This window comes from Mercenaria mercenaria, unplaced genomic scaffold, assembly GCF_021730395.1.
Source record: "Mercenaria mercenaria strain notata unplaced genomic scaffold, MADL_Memer_1 contig_3929, whole genome shotgun sequence".
Lineage (NCBI taxonomy): Eukaryota > Metazoa > Mollusca > Bivalvia > Venerida > Veneridae > Mercenaria > Mercenaria mercenaria.
The window spans coordinates 24,470-45,000 of NW_026462117.1; the positions used below are offsets into that span (position 1 = coordinate 24,470).

The 20,531-nt window shown below is 35.4% G+C and overlaps 1 protein-coding gene across 4 annotated transcripts in view; it reads right to left on the bottom strand.

Annotated features, from left to right (window-relative positions):
* The window catches only part of LOC128553538 (uncharacterized), a 37,706-nt gene that overhangs the window by 10,419 nt on the left and 6,756 nt on the right, over positions 1 to 20,531 (bottom strand). For 2 of the 4 annotated variants that reach the window (XM_053534722.1, XM_053534721.1), the window contains exons 3-6: positions 4,308 to 4,388; positions 3,348 to 3,773; positions 2,611 to 2,794; positions 1,766 to 1,900 (exon numbers count right to left, since the gene is read on the bottom strand). In XM_053534722.1, coding sequence (XP_053390697.1) covers positions 1,766 to 1,900; positions 2,611 to 2,794; positions 3,348 to 3,773; positions 4,308 to 4,388 — 826 coding nt within the window. Of the gene's footprint in view, positions 1 to 1,762; positions 1,901 to 2,610; positions 2,795 to 3,347; positions 3,774 to 4,307; positions 4,389 to 20,531 lie in introns of all 4 variants that reach the window. The other 2 variants (XM_053534720.1, XM_053534723.1) reach the window with 1 other exon arrangement.

Here is a 20,531-nt window from a genome sequence, read left to right on the forward strand (position 1 = left end):
TTCGGGCGACGATCGATGTTTTGCTGCATTCTGACGACGACGACAACGTCGATATTCATCAGCGCATTATCCGTCAGTGTCATATAGGCGCAATTTCCGCTCAAATGGAAGCGTCTCCCGTACGTAAACAAAAACTTGAGTGAAATATTTAAGATTGTCTTTTAACGATTTATGCGCGATGGAAAAGCGGAATATTTGGTTTGTGATCTAGTATATAGACAATAAAACAACGAAAAACAAGTTCTGTAAAGGTTACGGTCAGTAACCGTGTCTCAAAATGTTAGAAAAACAGATTTACCCGATGTAAATAACAATGGCAACATTGAATGTGAATTTGACATGCCTTTGGCAGTTATTACATGAGGATGAGGTATAGGAGCAACAAAGTGCTGCCAAACAAACGAGTCATCCGTTTGAGATTTTGGGGTTTTTTTTACCAGGAGGGAAAGGGGCCCAGGCCTGTGATTTGGAGCAAAAACAGCTCGGTGTTTGGGCAAAGGGGAATAAAAAACCTGATGTAAAGTCAGTTTTTGAGGAAAACTGCATAATTTAAAAGATATTTTCTGAGGGAAGAACCCTATTATGAAGGGGATAAAACCCTGTGTTATGCTTATGAAGACATATATATTACAAGTTGCCTGATTGGAGGTATTTATCTATATATAATTATATTCCATTGCATACAGATCCTTTTCAAGGACCTATCTAGCTACTTATTCTTTCAGTCATTTTCTGGCCTTCGAATGTAAAATAAAGAGTGGCCCGACTTTGAATCACTTGTCCCTGACCACTGTGGGATCGAGCCCCACTCAGGTCATCATGTGAAAAAGATATCCAGCTGGCTGACGGAAAGTAGGCTATTCTACCCAGATGCCAATTCTTGCCGGAGATGATGCCCAGAGGAGTACCTGGGGTCTTCCTGCACCATGTAAGTCTGGAAAATCACCATATGACCTATAAAATTGTGTCAGTGTGACTTATAACACAACAAATAAATATTAAAATGTATTAAATAAAGATCTTGGTCAGAAAAGTTTATGAATTAAAAATAAAAGTATGCACATGCTAGAAATGAAACCAGCCGATCAGACCAGTGAAAATTGCTATTCAGTCATCAGTTTAATACTCGCCGGAGATGTTATGACCAAGGGCAAATAGTACCCATGCCCAAAGAGTGATTTTGTTAAAGTTTTTGAAATCAACAATTTTATGTTCAAGATAATAAAAAAGTTAAACACAGAATGGTAATTTTCTTTGTATTACATGTTAAATGCGTATTTAAGTAGTGTTAAAGTCCTTTCAGGCAACACATTTGAAGTGATCACTTATCGTCTGTTGTTTTAGTAAACTTTACTGCCTTTTTATTTTTTCCCTCCTCCTGTCAACATTTTTCTGCCCAAAATCCGAGTAACAAAAAATAAAAAAAAACTCTGGCCTTAGAAGTAGCCTGTTATACAAGCACAGCATATGGAGGTCTAAGCGTTTTGTTTACAGTTTTGCAATATTTTCAAATAAATGTCTGATTATCTCTACGCATGTGACACTGCAAATAATATCAAACCGTCCAAAGGTCAATGTTTTGTGTGTGTATGTGAAATCAAGGATATGTTCAGCTAGATCTGTAGTATATAAAAAAGTAATACTTTGGAATATCATATCTTAGTACCCGATATCTTTGTTTAAAATGTTAACGTGATACGTTATAAAACATGCAACATATAAAATAACTTTCATAAGTTCTGATTAAACGGAAATTTCATACAACCGATGCAAGTCTCCCAGGTACTTCACCATACACTTCTCCCGTTGTCGGGTCAGTCTCGACGACAAGTGTACAAAAGCCTCGTTTTATGGCGCTTGTGTATTCAGTGGATGCGTTCCGGCATATCTCATTGGCGCGCTGTTTAATAAATGGAAACATTTTATACCGATTATCCTCGTTAAATGTAACATTAACATTGATTTATCACTTTTGCAGTGACTGGAACAAATATAACAGCAAATATATACATAACCAAATTTGAGGAACATTTGATGCCACTGATCATGTCTAGATTTGAACAGAAAAATGTACATCTCTTCATATTAATACAACCCTCACCCCCCCCCCCCCCCCCCCCCCCCCAAAAAAAAACCAAAAAAAAAAACGTTTAAGTGTTACGGCATCCATAATGACGAGTATAATTATGACACTGTGCGTGACGTTGTGCTTGTAGGGTGAGTAAATTGTATCTAGCCATCATTGACATAGTTTGAAAAAGAAATTGTTTGATTGCATAAAAGATCAGATTAACCAAAATCCTGAACACACGTTCTTAGACTGTCACTCGTTGAAAAATAGTTCGATCTTACATTGAAATGAATGCCATGTTCATGCATATTCTTTATCTAAATAATATATCTATTATAGAGGGTACAGAAGGAAATACTTTATGACACAATTTGCTCTAAAGGCGACATTTCATACCTGATCTTCATAAAACTTTGTCAAACAATAAATAAAAACTACACACACATCTTTACGCTTTTAAAGATGACCAGTAATAATAGTTTCCTTACAACTTCATTCTGCAGTGGGATTATTTATTCTAGGATGTAAAAGCATCTTACATTTAACAGTCTCAACAAGAAGTCGACTTTCTGTTTATCATTTTCTATACCAACTTCTCCAAAAGCATCCGTCCATTCATTATCATATAACTCTGAAAAATCCTCCGCAAGTTTGGTAGGTCTTTTTTCGTCACTGAGATCTGCTATGTAATGACTGAGCTCAGTTTGTTGTTCTTTATCTTGTCTAAAACATGCAATGACTCGATTTGTAGCAATGTACTGTGTTGATTTTGCTTAAGTGAGATAATTCATGCCAACTCATATATTGTACAAATGTGTTCTATTCTATTTAGATAAATCCATTACAATAGAATTGTTTCAACGTAAAGTCAAACTATTTTATTGTGTTAGTAGATCAATACACTCAAGGCGCAAAGTAGTCCATCGTCTTAAAATATATACGTTAAACATCAAGAAAACACAGCATGGTTATAACATCTGGCGTGCTTAGATTTTATAACCGTATTCAGTCAACATTTTTTACGTATTCTGAATTTACTTTTTTAGTACTTCCGAATACGCCATGATATGCATTTCCTGAAACATTTATTTCAGCGTCGTTTTTGGTTATGAAAAATGAATATTTAAGACAATGTATTAATCAGAAAATAAAAAAGTCTACTTGGCTGAGACATGCAGGGAAAGGTACAGCTATATTTATTTGGAGCCAATGGCCATTGTATATGGTGAAGCTGAAGAAAAACAAAAACGAAAAAAGACAGATTCCTTTCACATACCTCAGCAGCAATAAACTTTGTATTTTATGTTCTGGGTTGCCCAGTTTCTTTACGTTTTCGGGTGCTTGCTTTGCCTGTATCAGCTGGCTATACTGATAACTTAACTCAAAACGGGTTTTCCTTTCCTCATCTACGAGTGCTTGCAGTTTTTTCACAGTATCCGTATGTTCAATATTTTCCTTTGTTTTTTCGGCGGACATTTCTTGAATTCGACTCTGCAGACATTCAACAGTCTTTTTATGCAACAAGTCGTCTTTTCTTTTCTGGGCCCCCAATTGCTCTATTCGGCTCTGCAGACTTTCCACGGTTTCTTTGTGCAACAAGTCATCTTTTGCTTTACGCACAGTAATGTCATCTTTACGACCCTGCAGTTTTTCTATGTAGATCTTGCTGTCACAAATATGCTTGTTTAGGGCCACCATGTCACTAAAATGAAAAAGATCATTCTGCTGTTATAGCGTTGATTTCAAAGTTTTACACTGATATGAAAGGCGGTATCTATGCACTGACTCTTGTTGCTTGTGTTCTATGTAAGACGGAAGGCTCTGTTCGATTAGAAGGTAAACAAACAACGCGTGAACGTTTTGAAAAAATATTTATAGCTGTTCACATTTATGTTTTCAGTTAATCAATCTTACACGGATTTAATTCAAATATTAGCAATTGAAGTATGTGTTAGGCAAAAAATATTTCAATATCATGTTAGCTCTTAATTTGAAATACTGAGTTAGACATCGTCCTTAGTTAAATTACATTAATGCTATCAGAAAAATTGATAAATAACTTTTGATTGAGTCCGAGCGTATAAAGCATTCAAAAAGTATGCGTATGAAATAAGCTCTGTACAGGTTTTTGAAGCACTAGACGATGCAATGAGGATATCTTCTTGAGGGCAGATACTCTTTGTCTGCTAGATATATCCAATAAGTTAATAAAGGTTGAAGTTTAGTTTTTAGTTACCTATTTTTCTTCTGTATGACCTCTTCTTTTCCTTGCAGTTCTGTCTCTCGTGTCTTTAAAAGAAGCTTTAAAGATTCTTCACTGAAAAATAGTTCTCTGCTCTTTTGTACATGGAATATGTAGAATTCTTCAATAATATGTATACTGAATACACGAATAAAAGAATCAAGGATCACATGATTAGTGTGGAGTGAAAACCGGGTAAATGTTTACAATAACACGCCATGTACCCGGTTAATCTTAACTCTGTTCAGCGACCCTAACTCAGTGCCAACATGGCGGATGTAAAGCCGATACAACTTTGTTTTCTGTGTAATTACGATGTATAAAGGAATGTTTCTGTTGTTAAATCTATATACATTGATCAAGTGTATATTTATTTCAAAATGTATCATGTTAAATATATCAACCCTTGTGATTTCAGAAAAACGACGAACAAGGCAACTTTTTCAATGAAAACTTTTACAAAAAATCTTTAAAAATACTTCTATGCTTTTGATGCCTCGACTATTTTGTTGTTTGAAAGCAAAGATATACTGCTTTATAGCCCGTTTACACTATGTTGTTAACCCACTGCATGCTGACACAATACATGTTCAAATGTACCGACAGCGAGAAAAGGATAAAAACCTAACTTTGATTTGATAAAAACCGAACTCAGTTTACATGAGGAATGGATAAAAACCTAACTTACACGAAAATGTGTGACGGATAAACACCTAACTGAATAATATTCTATAGAAATGAATGAGTTGACATGTACATGGTCTGATTATTGTAAACATTATAAGCGGTATTGTCTTCAAACTTTGTCATTATATTTACAAGATGTTCTATGTATGCCCACTACAGTCAAATATATTTTCATAATTTTAATATTATGCAAATAGCAATGTTTGGAATAGTCTGGATAAACCCTAAACAATAACTCAGTATAAAAGTCAAAATTATTATATTTACATAGGAAATTATTTAATACCACCGATGTTCGAAGTTCTGTAGTACCCAACCCTCCCCCCCCCCCCCCCCCCCCACACACACTGTTTCAGAAGAATTGTGTTTGTTTCAAATCTTGTATATCGTATAGTGTAAGAGATTTTTAAAGAGGTGCTAATGAAATATTTTTGATATTGTTTAAATGGGATTAGATTTATGATTAATTATTAAATATGATATTTTTCAGACGGTAAATAGGGAAGAAAAGTGTGTATGTGTTGTGTGGTAGGGGTGATGCATGGATTGACGGGACAGGGGTGTGGGTAACCTTACATTTTTCACTTGTCCGCGGACACTTAAAAATCTACTTGTCCATTGTCAAATTTCATTTGCTCTGATTTGTAATATTAAACCTTCATGAAAGCGCAAATAGACTAGAGATCGAGTTCTTTATTTAGGACAATGAAAAGAAAAGCATATCACAGTAACTGTGGTAAAAAATAAGCTGTTGAAATATTTGCCTTTTAACGTTTATAAAAGTCTGAAATCGCGTAAGCAGTGTTCGGGATCTTTTGAGGTCATGCCCGAAACACTGCCCACGCAATTCTGCAAAGCCAGATGAATTCAGAGAAAGACTCTTAAAACGTTCCGACTTGTTTTAGTCATACTTGCGATCTCTGTGTGCTTTTGATTTTAATTTGGCTGACTACTGGGTCAAATATTTCCTTTGACAGTGACTTATTGTCTCAGCAGTTAGAATTCTACTTACAAACTTGTCATAATGCTTTTTTTTAAGTTGTTTACGTTTCTGATGTCTTTAAATGTCCTTTTAGTTCTCTGTGTGTAACCCTTGTTTTCCTTTTTTAGTTTTAGTTACAGAATGCTATATGCTGATGATGCAAATATTGTTCTTCGGCTACTTTAAGTAGTTCTTATGTTCCCTTTAGCATGTTTATGAATTCTTCTTTTATGTTTTTTTTTTTTAATGCATGTTGTACAATGTGACTCTTCTTATTTTTGTGTAGTGTCAGATAATTTTTTATGTTGCTTTAAATGTGCTAAATCTGTATGTGGTAAATTACCGTTTCCCTTTTATTTGCTAGTACATATGTGCTATTTTGTTTTAATGCGCTGTAACATGTATGATTTGTGATTTGTTACTTATCTACTTAGAGCCAGATGCTTTATTTGCTTTAATGTGCTTTAACATATTTGCATTTTATCACAGCTGTTTTACTTATTTTGAGCTTATTTACATGTGTTTGTCGGAAAATAGCTTTAAGCTAGGGTTATATGTTTATACTTTTCCGACGTTAAATAAATCTTCTTGTATCTAAATCTTCTCTGATATTTTATCATAGTAACCGAGTTACAGTGTGCGCGAGACCAAGTCAAAGAACCCATTATCTTTATCACCTCCATACACTTGAAGCAACACACACTCTAAATGATATTTTATGTTTTCTTATTTTATACCTGAAAAAGTATGCCTATCCACGGACACACAGAATGAAAAATGCACTTGTCCGCCGCAAAAAAACAAGAGTCGGATAAGTTGGACATAGGAATACCACATCCCTGCAGGGGTGGGTAGATCAAAGAACTTCGATCATCAGCAGTCCATAAAAAAGCACAGACGAACAGCCGTTTTCGTTTGGTTAGGTGTTTATCCATTCTAAGTTCATATTTATCCAGCACTGTTTCCTATACCAGTTAGGAATTATCCTCAAATTTAAACCCACCTCATAATCAATACATTTTTTAAGCTATAAAAATCAATTTCAAACTTTGATACTGTTAAACATTGTCAAAGAGATATTTATGGAACTAATACATTTAATAAGTAAGGTCTTACTGCAATTTCTGGTACTTTAAAACAGTTAGAAACATAAAACATGTTCATTTTGAAGACTTTTTTGAGTACATTTTAATGAATTCCGGCCACATAATGTGACACTTCGATTGGAATATTTAGTACACAAGACATTTTATCAATACAGGATATTATGACTATCAAAAGTTTTACGCTAACATTGCATACTCACATAAAAACATGAAAAAAGACCAGGAAATTAACTACATACATCGTCTTTCCGTCAGCCATGTTGGCACTGAGTTAAGGTCGCTGAACAGAGTTAGGATTATCCGGGTACATGGCGTGAATAAGTACAGAACAGATCGTACTGAATCATAATCAATTCATTTAACTACAATGTAGTACGTAACCCAGTATAAGCCTAATATCTCACTACAAGTAATTTTATTTACACAGTCTTGTAATACAGGAAAATAGAATAAACTAGTTTACTGGTGTTCTGGCATTATCCGTTCAAATCAGGCACCTTGCTGTGTTCCTTCTTTATATATATATGTATGTGTCTGTTAGTTACTTCAATGAATTTATTATTGCATTTGTTTGAATTTATATGTACACTTGTGTGCACATTTATAGCTTTGCGCAAACCCATATTTACATGTGGAATGCTGCATGGACGTTTGCATTCTAATGTTACTTTCCTGTTGTGTCCAAAATGACATGGACAGAAAGTCACAATTATTCTACTTACTTAATATTAAATAAGATACTGACTTTTCATATTGCAATATCTCTCAATTCTATTGTGCGATAATGTGCCCTTCATCTATTTGTAGTATGTGTTTTTTTAATTTGAACAATAGAATTAAGACACAGTTTAGATTTTAAAAAATCAAATTTATTAAAATATTAATGCAGTAAAGTTTGAACAGTGTTAAAGCGACTAACCCACACATTGTGAGTTTTGATTTTTAAAATAATTTATCACCGAAAGGACAAATGACACCACTATTTCATATATCTACATGACACTTAATGGTTGATAAGTTTCTAGTTTCCAGATTTACGGGAACATTCGAGTTTTCGCAGTTTTTCTTACGCATTTTTATAAACCGTTACAACGCTTTATTTTGTAAACATTGATATAAATATAGAACGAGTAACAGTACTAATAAGCTTTGATAATGTGGCAGTTGAGTCCAATAAGTCCATGGGTGTTCAAAGATAATCCGTCACAGATCTATTGTAAAGCAATCATTGGATTTACCTGTATTGGAAAATAAACAGTGTCGATTGTATTGAGGTCAACTGCCGCATTATCAAAGTTTATTAGTACTTTATGACACTTTCATCACGTGGGCAGCAAACCATATACTGTGCATGCATTTATTTTGCTTCAGAGCGAATAAGTATCTATAGGTATCGCACAGTATTGTGTCGTTTTTGATTTAAAAAAAAAACACACACACACACACAAAAAAAAAAAAAAAAAAATAAGTAGCACTCTCGTTTAAAGTAAAGATATACGCTGGATATCAAAGATGGCTTGATGGGGCAGTAGGTTGAGTGGATGGATACGTATTCATTTTATAGTGATAGTTTTGACGGTTCGAACCTTGCATTCGACCGATATTTATCTTTTTTTTTGCATGACATACTTTGTGTAAAAAAAATTTCCCCTGATTTCGAATTCATTGTTTTGTTTCCTATTTTCGTATAAAATCGGTAGTATCTTTAACTTAGTCGCTACTGGGCAATGCTTTTATTAAATTGAAGTGTAAGCTTGTTGTAAAATTTTTAAAATTAACCCGTACAGGTTAAAAACTATCGCAGGAAAGCTTTGAAACATAAGACCATATTAAAGGCGGAGTGTGTTTAAAAATAATTACCTGTCAGTATATATATCTAGTTCTAACTTGTGATATATATATATGGTCCCAATCAGTTAAAAAGACTAAAATGTCACTGCTGATTTATGAGACATGAAAACAGAGATTTGAGTATATATATGCAAATGTTGAACCAGTACGAATGTGTAGTACAATTCGGGCTCGTATATAAAGCAGCACCGAAACTAATCTTATTGGGTTTGTAGACTTGCTGTGGCATGCGCGTGTTCGTCTGTATTGCTAGGCGCTTTGCCGTAATTGGTCTGGTATACTGGTATTGGTCTGATTTAGTTCGTATAAATTCTATCTACTATATATATATATATATATATATATATATCAAAAGTTAGAACTAGATTAACTAACTCGTTTTGTTTTTATTGAATCGCATTGAAGGAAAAAAATACAGTTTTAAAAACAAAATTTTAACGGGTCTGGGAATCGAACTCCCAACAAAAAATTACACTACGATAACCGCTTGGCCAACGAGAAATCACTGACTGCACCGTAAACGTATTGTGTGCAAATATTGACCTGGCACTCATTAATCTTCGCCAATAGTTTCGGGGATTTTCGCTAGTTTACGCAATATTTGTATCCTGAAAATATCTATATAACCTATATAAATAACCGATGACACGATGGCGTGGTGGTAAGGTGTCTGACTTCCATGCATGTTACCACGAATTCAAAAACATCTCAGACCACTTTCTTTAAAAAATTACTGTAATTTTATGTTATCGATATTGCTTTTATTCTTACAATATATACATAACATATTTCACAAATTCTATCTGTCATTTTTTTGTAATATTGATTTTCTTGAAACGTTGTTGACAAGTACTTTTTCTTTTTTTATCTGAGAAACTTTTACATTTTTTATGCATTTTGTTCCACAACGGTTAACTAGACTACACGTGTTTTTCTTTCAAGAAATGGACCATAAAGTTTAATCAGATAAGTGTGGCAATTTTTCTACTCGTAAAGTCTTCAGATAGATCTAATATTTGAAAAAAATAGGTCAGATGCAGTACTAGAACAATCAACATGGAGATTGGCAGGTAAACGATTTCTCCGCGCAGCTACTTGCACATGGGATATTAGATAAATTAATAAGAAATTTATCATGCAACTACTATGCAAAGTGCCTGATATCACTAGCCTGATATTTTATTTTGATATCCGGTCATTTACCTGATATCAAAATTAAACTCCTCCCAGACTAGTTTTTACATCAGTTTCCTTCAACATCGAATTTTACTACAGAATCCTACGGTGTTCCGTTTGGACAATCGTGACATTTTATTGAATCCTAAACCGCGATGCACGATGGTACGATGACGAAAACACGATGGCACGATGATAAAACAACGATGGTACGATGGTGAAAATGCGATGGCACGATGATGAAATCGCGATGGTGCGATGGTACGGTGGTGAAATGTCGATGTAATATCGCGTTTTCATCATCGTACCATCGCGTTTTCACCATCGTACCATCGTGCCATCGCATTTTCACCATCGTACCATCGCGTTATCACCATCGTACTATCGCGTTATCACCATCGTACCATCGCGTTTTCACCATCGTGCCAACGCGGTATCACCATCGTACCTTCGCGGTTTCACCATCGCACCATCGCGTTATCACCATCGTACCATCGCATTTTCACCATCGTACCATCGCCTTCCGGTGGTCATGCGCATTTGTACAGTATTATGTATCAGTGAAATACAGGCTTGATACATCTCATTTTCACATTGCACTATGTACCTTCTACATCCTAACAAGAATAAGCAGAGTTTGAATAATATTATATGATTATTACACCCACCTTTTTATTTACATTCATGCATACATAAAATACAAAGGACATGGCCTTGAAGATTTTACACAGTTTTAATGAACCGAGCACTAAACATTTTGTAAAACATTTTGCAAAACAACATAATCTAAATGCTAAATTTCATTGAGATACATTCATCTATTGTTGACAAAAATACATGTGCACGAAACTACGCATTTCTAACCGGAAGACGATGGTACGATCGTGAAAACGCGATGGTACGATGGTGAAACCGCGATGGTACGATGGTGATAACGCGATACTTTTGACAATGTACTTATTCTTGATTTATGCCTAATTTTAGGCATCCATTTTTATTAAGTAGTAGCAAAAATGTTTGTGTTAATCATATTTCTTGCATCAGTGTAAATTTAGTGATTAAACTTTAAAGTATCTCTGACTGAGTCTGGAACTGGAAGTGAAATTTTCAGCGCTTTGGACATGTAGTTGTCTGAGTCAAGTGTTTAATAATGTCGAAATAAAGCATGTTTTGATTTATTCAAGAGGATGACTTTTTATTTTTACGCAGATAAGAGTTTATTTCATTGTTATTTTTATAAGAATATCAGGAAGTCAATACACATTGTCGAAGTTGAAATCAATATGGCGGCCGTATTGTTTTGTTCAAGTGTATCAAGGGCGGATGAATTTTCAGATCGGTAAATTTTTACTTCAGAAGTCAACTTTAAAAATTTACGAAATAAGAGATGAGGACATATGTTGTTTTAGGTAGGTTGTATGAGTTTCATGATAAATAGAATAACAGAAAACTGTCTTTTGATATCAATATTATCAGGGTCCCTCACCACTTCCAGCCCATATCAACCTCGACCTGATAACATTGATATCAAAAGACAGTAGCCTGTTATTCTCTGTTTATATGCTACATCGCTGTTAAGCAACAATACGGAATATTCATAAGTGCAAGGTCAATACTTAAGGCCAATAGTGTGCTGACTTCATTTTCATGTTGTTTGTTTTGTTTATATTATTGTTTTATTTAGGTACATTTTCAAAACGCCATTTCACTACGCGATTCCTATACTTGTACGCTCTATTGATTATCATTATCTCATTTGCAAGGTGCTCGCTGAAGGCCGGGGATTCCGTTTTATTATTAACCGGAAAACCCCTATCAGAAATGGTAGACGGATGTTTTTATTTTTGATTTATTAGGAAAACAACGATTTTGGGCAGAATTCGATAAAAAATACATTGTTAGAACATTAAATATGCAACATAAAGGTGAATATAGGTAAACTTTTGATTTTATAAATTCTCACACCACGATGTGCGGGTTAGTTGCTTTAAATAGCATGTAACGTTACCAAAAATTCATACTTTTCCATAGCAGTTTCTTTTTATTCGAAGTATGTCTGAAGTTTTTTTTTGTAGCTGCATAACTGCAATTTCCTCTTCTGTATAGGAATATATAACTTTATCTTTTTTCCCTTTAGAACCGCGTTGAAGGCCTTTCGTGTACACACATATTACATTAAAATTACATGACAAATTGAGCACGTTTGTATGAAATGATTTGAGTACCATACGTGTATACAATTTTCAATTTCAAATATGAACAGATATTTTATGTGGAATTGGATTGAAAAATAAATGAAACAGAATATGAAAAAAAGTAGAAATTTAAAGTAAAAAGAAGTAGTAAAAAGAGATAGTTCACGTGTATTTAAAAATGATAAATGCTTTGGAAGAAAACATCTTAGTACATCATTAAACTTTGGTCACTGATATGAAGTTCCTTCAATTATTGTTGAAACTATATAGAAAAGCTTTTTGTCCTGTACCTTTTTACTTTTAATCTGTTTAAGGTTTTTGCTTAAAGATAAGTATGTTTGGTAATATTATTTATATACAATTGTATATGTTATACATAGGAAATATGATATTTATCCTCATAAATGTTAAAAGCTTGACAGTGAAGACTTATATTACCATCTTACTTGTTTAAAAGATGTTTTATACAACAGACTGCAGCAAAATCGGATTGTGTATATGGTAATGGCTTCGTGATATTGCACGTATGTCTTTAGACACTAATAATAACTGTAGTGTGGTATAAGCAGAGAAAAAGTGATACTTTAAACCCATGGCGAATGTGGCGGTTCTAACGCTATGCTAAAAAAATATTATATAACAAATAAGGTTGTATACCTTTACATCATTTTAAAGGAGTTACTGAGCTATTTTACGTGTTTGATAGTTTAAACGATTTTTCCTCATGTGAAAGGCATTTCTTAACAGAAGACACATTTTATTATGCATTCTTTGATATTCAGTATTTTCTCAGGTACCTCATTCACATATTAAATACGTTTCACATATCGTTTTTATTAGGGCAAAATCTGTTGTAATTAAAATACGTCTCAATAAATATAAATCAAAGGCCTGAATGGCCTGAGTCGGCTAATGATTGATGTACTGACAGTATAGTCTACCAGTTTCAGTTTGTTTTTAGTTTTTTTCTTAAAATTTCATAACACAGCTCGATATTTACCCAAAATATTATATCCGGGTACGATTACACTTTTCTCCAGTTTGAACAATATATTTTACAAATTGTGATGATACGAAGACATTTAGCAGCAATTGGCAGTATCTGACATTGAAGTTTACGGTTAAATTACCTCTTATTTAAATCTTTTCATAAAAAAGTTGTTTCGTTTCGCCAAACATAGACGATCTACTTTCGATTTTTAAAAACTACAAGAAAATACAATTTAATGTTTCGCCGATTTGCTTATTTCTCGAAAATAAGATTAAAATCATTTTTAATATCTGTAGTAACTAAACAAACCAGTAAGAGCTTCTTACTCCGATAATTTATCCGTTTACTGACTGCAAATTCAGTGTGTGTGTAGAAACCCGCGCAAAGTTTATAGAAATCATAACGATGCGTGTATACGTTCAATGTGGGAGAATTAAGGCTGATCGGGATCGGCTATGTTACCTAACGCATCCAACGATTCAGATTTTGTTTTTAAAAAAAGCATTGTGTGCATTTCTGTAATTTTATATACGTTTAGAAATTATTAGACATGCGTATTTGCATTATTTCTATACGTAATTTATGCTAATACGCATCTTATCTGGAGACCTGTGGAACTATTTTTTGTCTTTCGCTGGATGTTACGCAAGCTTTGTAAGCCTGCGCAATTCATAAAATGCACATTTATGCTTAATGAGTTACATTCGAGTATTGCACAATTACAAGTCATAAATATGACAGATTACATCGTATATTGGTCATAGCAAAGGGAATTCACACAACTTAACTTCATTCATGCAGTGAACTGTTTGAAGTTTGAGAAATCTAATGGAACTACATCCCTTCACTGTGTTATTTGGTCCATTTAGACTTAGAGAATCGATGGATAGCAAGGACTCGTCAAAACGATTTCATCGTTTAGCCGACTCAAAAATTGTAATCATATTCTAGTTAGCTGCACCGGCATGGTGGCGTTTTATATATCAAAAGTCAATTTTCTCATTAAAGACATTTTTATATTATATACGGTGTTTCACTTCATGTTCCATTGCAATTGCAACTTTGTAGCTGATCTGTATCTTTTTATTCGATTAATAAAAGATTCATTCAATATGCATGCTTTTGACAAGTATTTCCCACATTAATAAAATCATATTTTAATAACATGACGCTATAGGTCTATTTGCAAAAGGAACTACACGGGAATTAAATTAAAAATAAAAATAAAATCATGGTCAAATATTATCAAATATACTTGATGAAACTTCGAACGCCCCTAAACATATTTTGTAACTTCTTTCATACGGCAAGTAGTACGTTTATGAAATTTCTCACACGTTTAGAAACTTATGTCGTACATAGCATATTGAAATTTAAACAAAATGACTAACGCGATGATATTATTGCTCTCATTTCGCGAGCTCGACTCATTTTTTAATATAAAAATATTCTTGAATGTTTTTAGTTTTGGTAAACGTGCAAATATCACTTAAAAGGATATTGACAGGTAGGTGAGGAATTATTACTACTATATGATCAAATATCAAGGCTCTTGTTTTTTTGAAGATTTTCCTACCTTATGACGAAAGTAGTTCGTTTGTTAATTATAGTCAGTTGAAAGATATTGTAAAGAATATCAATGGAGAGTTAGAAGATAATTTAAGTGTTTAAATTCATTGCTATATTTGAGTTTAATGAGATAAATAAAGTAAAGTTTAATCTTAGTGTTGAATGCTTGGCACTAAAAGTAGAACCAGTAAGACATATTTACATAAATAAAGGTCAGAAGATAATGACTTATTTCAGCATGGTTTGATCAGTTTCAAAATAAATTTTGATTGTATACATGCGACAGTGTGAAGACGCACGTATTTTACAGACCGGTGTTTTATGGACAGAACACATTTTTTTCTTTTATTGAAATTAAATTGAGATTTGTTTGATTTACATATCCCTATTATTGGATCTTGTAATAATACCGTCATCAGTTTATTTTGCTGTTTAGCCAGAACAGAATTACAACGTATTTAAGAATATTTACATTTTTAGCTAATTCTAAGGCACAAAGTGAGATCACCTTGGATTGATCCTTTGATATACGCACACATTTATCTTGTATAGTGTCTGTAACTAAGCTACAAAATAGCACTATCACATTCTTCATATGCATGTTACAATAATTGCTCATATTTCTTTCAAATAGCAGTTTAGTTTTGTCATCTTCAGCAGATGTAATCGTAGGTATATTATAGCAATAACATCTAATCTAAGACTGATTTACCTATGCTGTTCAGTCCATTAGATGAATCTGATGGAAGATCTGACGGTAGCCAGTTCTACACTGCTTTCGCCCCGTGTCGGATTTCCGAAAACAGTATTTATAGTTCAGTCAATGAAATCGCTTGTTACAGAATTAACGTAGGCTCAACCGTCAAAATGGTGCTGCCAATTTGTGCTTGGAGTGTTAACAAAATTGTTTTGGAAAACGTTAAAATAAAAAATCTAAAACCTAGACAAGTGGATGTTTGTCACGAAATAATGAACGGGAAAGACTGTGCCACTTAATTTTCAATGCGGTCGTCAAAAGAACTATAAACGCGTGTTAATCACGCGTAAAACATTGGGATCCCAGGCCCATGAGGCTACATATAGACATTTTGGACTTCTACGTTCACTTTCAAAAACTTGAAAGCAAGGCTTTGATTGGTTAGCGGAAAGGTCGCGAGAAGGTGACCTCCGACGGGTCACTATCAGATCCTCGTGCGTAGCGTTATTGAGGAGATGAATTTAATCAGATTGTCCATTGGATATTCTTACATTTAAACATACATATACATGTATTTACAAAAAAAAAAACAAAAAAAAAACAAAAAAAAAAACAAGTAGAGGTGAATGTACGGTGGTACAGAAATGTCATAGATGTTTTTATATGTGCACGTTAAAATTAATACGTACGAACACAGTAGTGTAACAACATTTATATCGCCTCTGTGCCACCGTATGAATAACGTACCTGATTTATTATGTTTCTCAAATTCATGAAATGTAGAAATATAGAGACTGCGTTCTTAAACAGATCATTTAGACTTAAAGTCTGGGTTGGATATATGCTCTGAAAGAGGATACAAAGCAAGAGAAGTTAAAGATCAAAATGTAGTTATATATATACATACTAGTAAGGGATTTAAACCATTTTTGATCACTGATCCCCAGTCTAAAATAAAACGGAAAGCGAATAGTAATAAAAGTAACAGAAAAAAAAAATGACAAAATGCCCGTTGTGTGAATGCAGACTGCAGGGTCGGGCAAACTTAACCTAGCTATCTTAGTCATTTATCTCTGCGGTCATTTTAACTTGCTTGGTACAATTATTCAAGTACCGGCTGCAGGTTCATTTTTAGTTTGGTTCTCACGTAAATAGGTAAGACCTTGATAGATCTGCAGTACTGCATACAAAACATCTCCAAAATGTCCATCAACAAGTGCATTATCAATTAGATTACAATGAATGTAATTTGTGTCTACAGAATTAGTAATATTTGGCGTCATTCAGTTTTATTTATTTTTTTTTTATTTGGAAACCAAGCAATGTATGAAAATTTGAAATTCGTAAGTCCAGCAATTAAACATCATGGCAGTCGGTAGACACTCGCCCTGTAAGTGAGGGGTGCCGGGTTCGAGCCTCGGATTTGTCTCGCGCTGTGACCTTTGGTGCCCGACGTTGGTCTAGGCATGCTTACTTCGTCAGTCGTACGACGCTCGCAATATTGTGTACCTCTGGAATTCAACTAATTTCCAATTGGTTGGGGTGTATGTCATGGTTTGGACTTCGTTATATGTTACTTTAGCATATGTGTCAGGAAGCCGGTTAGATCGGTCGGTAGAGCACTCGCCCTGTTTGCAAAGGGTCCCGGTCCAGTTTTTCCCCAGTCAGAATTTTTCCCGGGGAAAAAATCAACCGGTTGCCCCCCCCCCCCCCCCCCCCCCCCCCGCGAGATTTTGTGCATAAATAAGGGAGAAAAAACCAACCGGGCTTTTTCTCCCCCTTGGTTGGTATTTCCCTCCCTAGTTTTTGTACATAAACATGGGTGAAAAAAAAAACCGGTTGGTTTTTCCTCCCCCTAGTTGTTCCCCCCTTAGTTTTCGTACATAATAAAAGGGAGAAAAAACATGTTTTTTCCTCCTAGTTTTTGTGCATAAATAAGGTATAAACATTTGGTTGTTTTTTTTCTCCCCCTAGTTTTCTGTGCATAAACAAAGTAGAAAAAACACCTTGTTTTTTTTTCTCAACCCCTGGTTGTTTTTCCCCCCTAATATCTAAATTTGTGCATAAACAATGAAAAAAAACCAACTGGTTGTATTTTCTCCCCCCTTTGTCCACTCTCCCCCCCCCTTTTTGGGCATACAAGGGGAAAAAACTACCATTTTTTTTTTCTCGCCCCAACCGTTCTAATAACTACTTTTGTGCATAACGAGGGAGAAAAAAAGAACTCTGTTTTTTTTCCCTTGTTTATCAAAAAAAAAAACTAGGGGAAAAACGGACTGGTTGGTTTTTTTTTTCCCCACTGGTACGTTATGTGTCTCATTTTTGATATATGCAGTGTGGAGGAAGAACTACTGGTTGGGTTTTTGCCTTCCCCTCTAAGCAAGTATGTGTGAATAATCAGGCTAAACTGACTTGTTGTCTTTCTCCCCCTCCGAGTGGTATGTATGTACATGTGTTAAAGGGGGAAGAAATGACAGGTTTTGTTCTCTCCACCTTAGATGTTGTTATCTTCTACACACCATGTGTGATTAATGTACATTAGGGGGAAGACCCCTTTTTTCCCCCTAGTTGTAGTAACTACACGTGTGAATAATATTCGGTGAAGAAAAAGAAACTGACTGTTTGGTTTCTTTTCCCCCCACTTGTATGTTCATTTTGGTTTTATGGCGACCAACACAGTATCGGTTTATGGGCCAAACAGGACTACACATTTTGGTTTCACTCTCATTTACATCTACAAAACATGAGGTAGGGAATCAAAATTGTCCATCCTGCTGGATTCACAGAGTTACAGCAAAATCAAGTGTTAAGACCCTATTAGTTGCCTCTTACGATCATGCTAGGGTAAGGCAGTGGTTCCAACTCCTTTCAGACACAGATTGTCCCAGATCCACATGGGGGCCCCTTGTATGTACAAGTGTATGTGTCTACATATGCGAACAATAGGTGGTGAAGGGAGAAGAAAGTGACTGGTCGGTTCTTTCCCCTAGTATGTACAAGTGTATGTGTCTACATGTGTGAATAATAGGCGGTGAAGGGAGAAGAAACTGCTGGTTAGTTCTTTCCCACTAGTATGTTAAACAAGTGTATGGTCTACATTGTGAATATAGGCGGTGAAAGGGAAGAACTAACTAACCTGGTTGGTTTCATCATGTCCCCCTATTGGTGTTATCTACATGTGTGAATAATAGGTAGGAAGGGGAAAAACTGATTGGTTGGTTTCCCCACCCTTGTATGTAACAAGTGTTGTGGTCTACATGTGTGAATAATAAGGCGATGAAGGGAGAAGAAACTTGGACTGGTTGGTTCTTTCCCCGCCTAGTAATGTACAAAGTGTATGTGTCTACATGTTGAATATAGGCGGGGCGAAGGAGAAGCAACCTGACTGGTTGGTTCTTTCCCCCCTAGTATGTACAAGTGTATATGTCTAAATGTGTGAATAATAGGCGATGAAGGGAGCAGAAACTGACTGGTTGGTTCTTTCCCTTCCTATATGTACAAGTGTAATGTTGTCTACATGTGTGCTAAAAGGTGAAGGGAGAAGCAACTGACTGGTTGGTTCTTTTTCCCCCCAAGTATGTACAAGTGTATGTGTCTCATGTGTAAATAATCGGCGACGATGAAAGAGAAGAAACTGACGGTTTAGTTCTTTACTTTCCCCCCAAGTATGTAACAAGTGTATGTAGTTACATGTGGAATAAAGGCGATGAGGGAGAAGAAACTGACTGGTAGGTTCTTTCTCTTTCTTCTTCCCCTAGTAATGTACAGGAGTGTATGTGTCTAAATTGTGAATAATAGGCGGTGAAGGAAGAAGAATCTGACTGGTTGGTTCTTTTCCCTCTAGTATGTACAAGTGTATATGTCTACATGTGTGAATAATAGGCGATGAAGGGAGAAGAATCTGGACGGTTGTTCTTTTCCCCCTATCTGTACAAGTGTATATGTCTAACATGTGTGGAATAATGGGCATGACGGAGAAGAAACGACTGGGTTGGTTTTCTTTCTCACTAGTATATGTACAAGTTTATGTGTCCCATGTGTGAATAAAGGCCGAGTGAAGTGAGAAGAAACTGACTGGTTGGTTCTTTCCTTCCTCCTCGTATGTACAAGGTGTTGTGTCTCCATTATAATAATAGCAGTGAAAGGAGAAAACTGAACTGGTTGGCTTCTTTCTCCCTTGTATATACAGTTTAATATTCTGCATGTGTGAATAATAGGCGGTGAAATGGAGAAGAAACTGACTGGTGGCTGGTTCTTTTCCCCTAGTATATACAAGTGTATGTGGCAAATACCAGAGGGGAAGAACCAACTAGTCAGTTTCTTCCCCCTTCACCGTGTATTATTCAGACATGCAGATATACACATACCAAGGGGGAAAAACCTACTAATCGACTTCTTTCTCCTCCACCGTGAATTATTCAGACATGCATATATGCAGATATGCACATACCAGTGTGGTTGGTGGGGTGGGGAAGAACCCTCGTCGTTCTTCTTTCCTTCACCGTGTATTATTCGTCCATTGAGACATCCACATACCAGGGATGGAAGAAACCAACTAGTCAGTTTCTTCTTCCCCTTCATCACCTGTGTAATCAGACATGCAGATATACACTACAAGGGGGGGGGGGGGGGGGGGGGGGGGGGGGGGGGGTGGGGGGGGGGGGGGGGGGGGGGGGGGGGGGGGGAGAACCAACTAGTCACTTCTTCTTCCCATTTCATTCATCAACCCTGTATATTCAGACATGCAGATATACACTACCTTGGGGAAACCACCAAGCGCAGTCACTTCTTCCCACTTCACCCTATAACTGACATGCCAGATATACACATACCAAAAAAAAGGGGTGGAAAGAACCAACTAGTCAATTTCCCTCCTTCACTCACCGTAAATATCATTCAGCATGGCAGATACATACATAACTTATCAAGGGGTTGGGGTGGGAGGAAGCGTAACTTTAAGAACT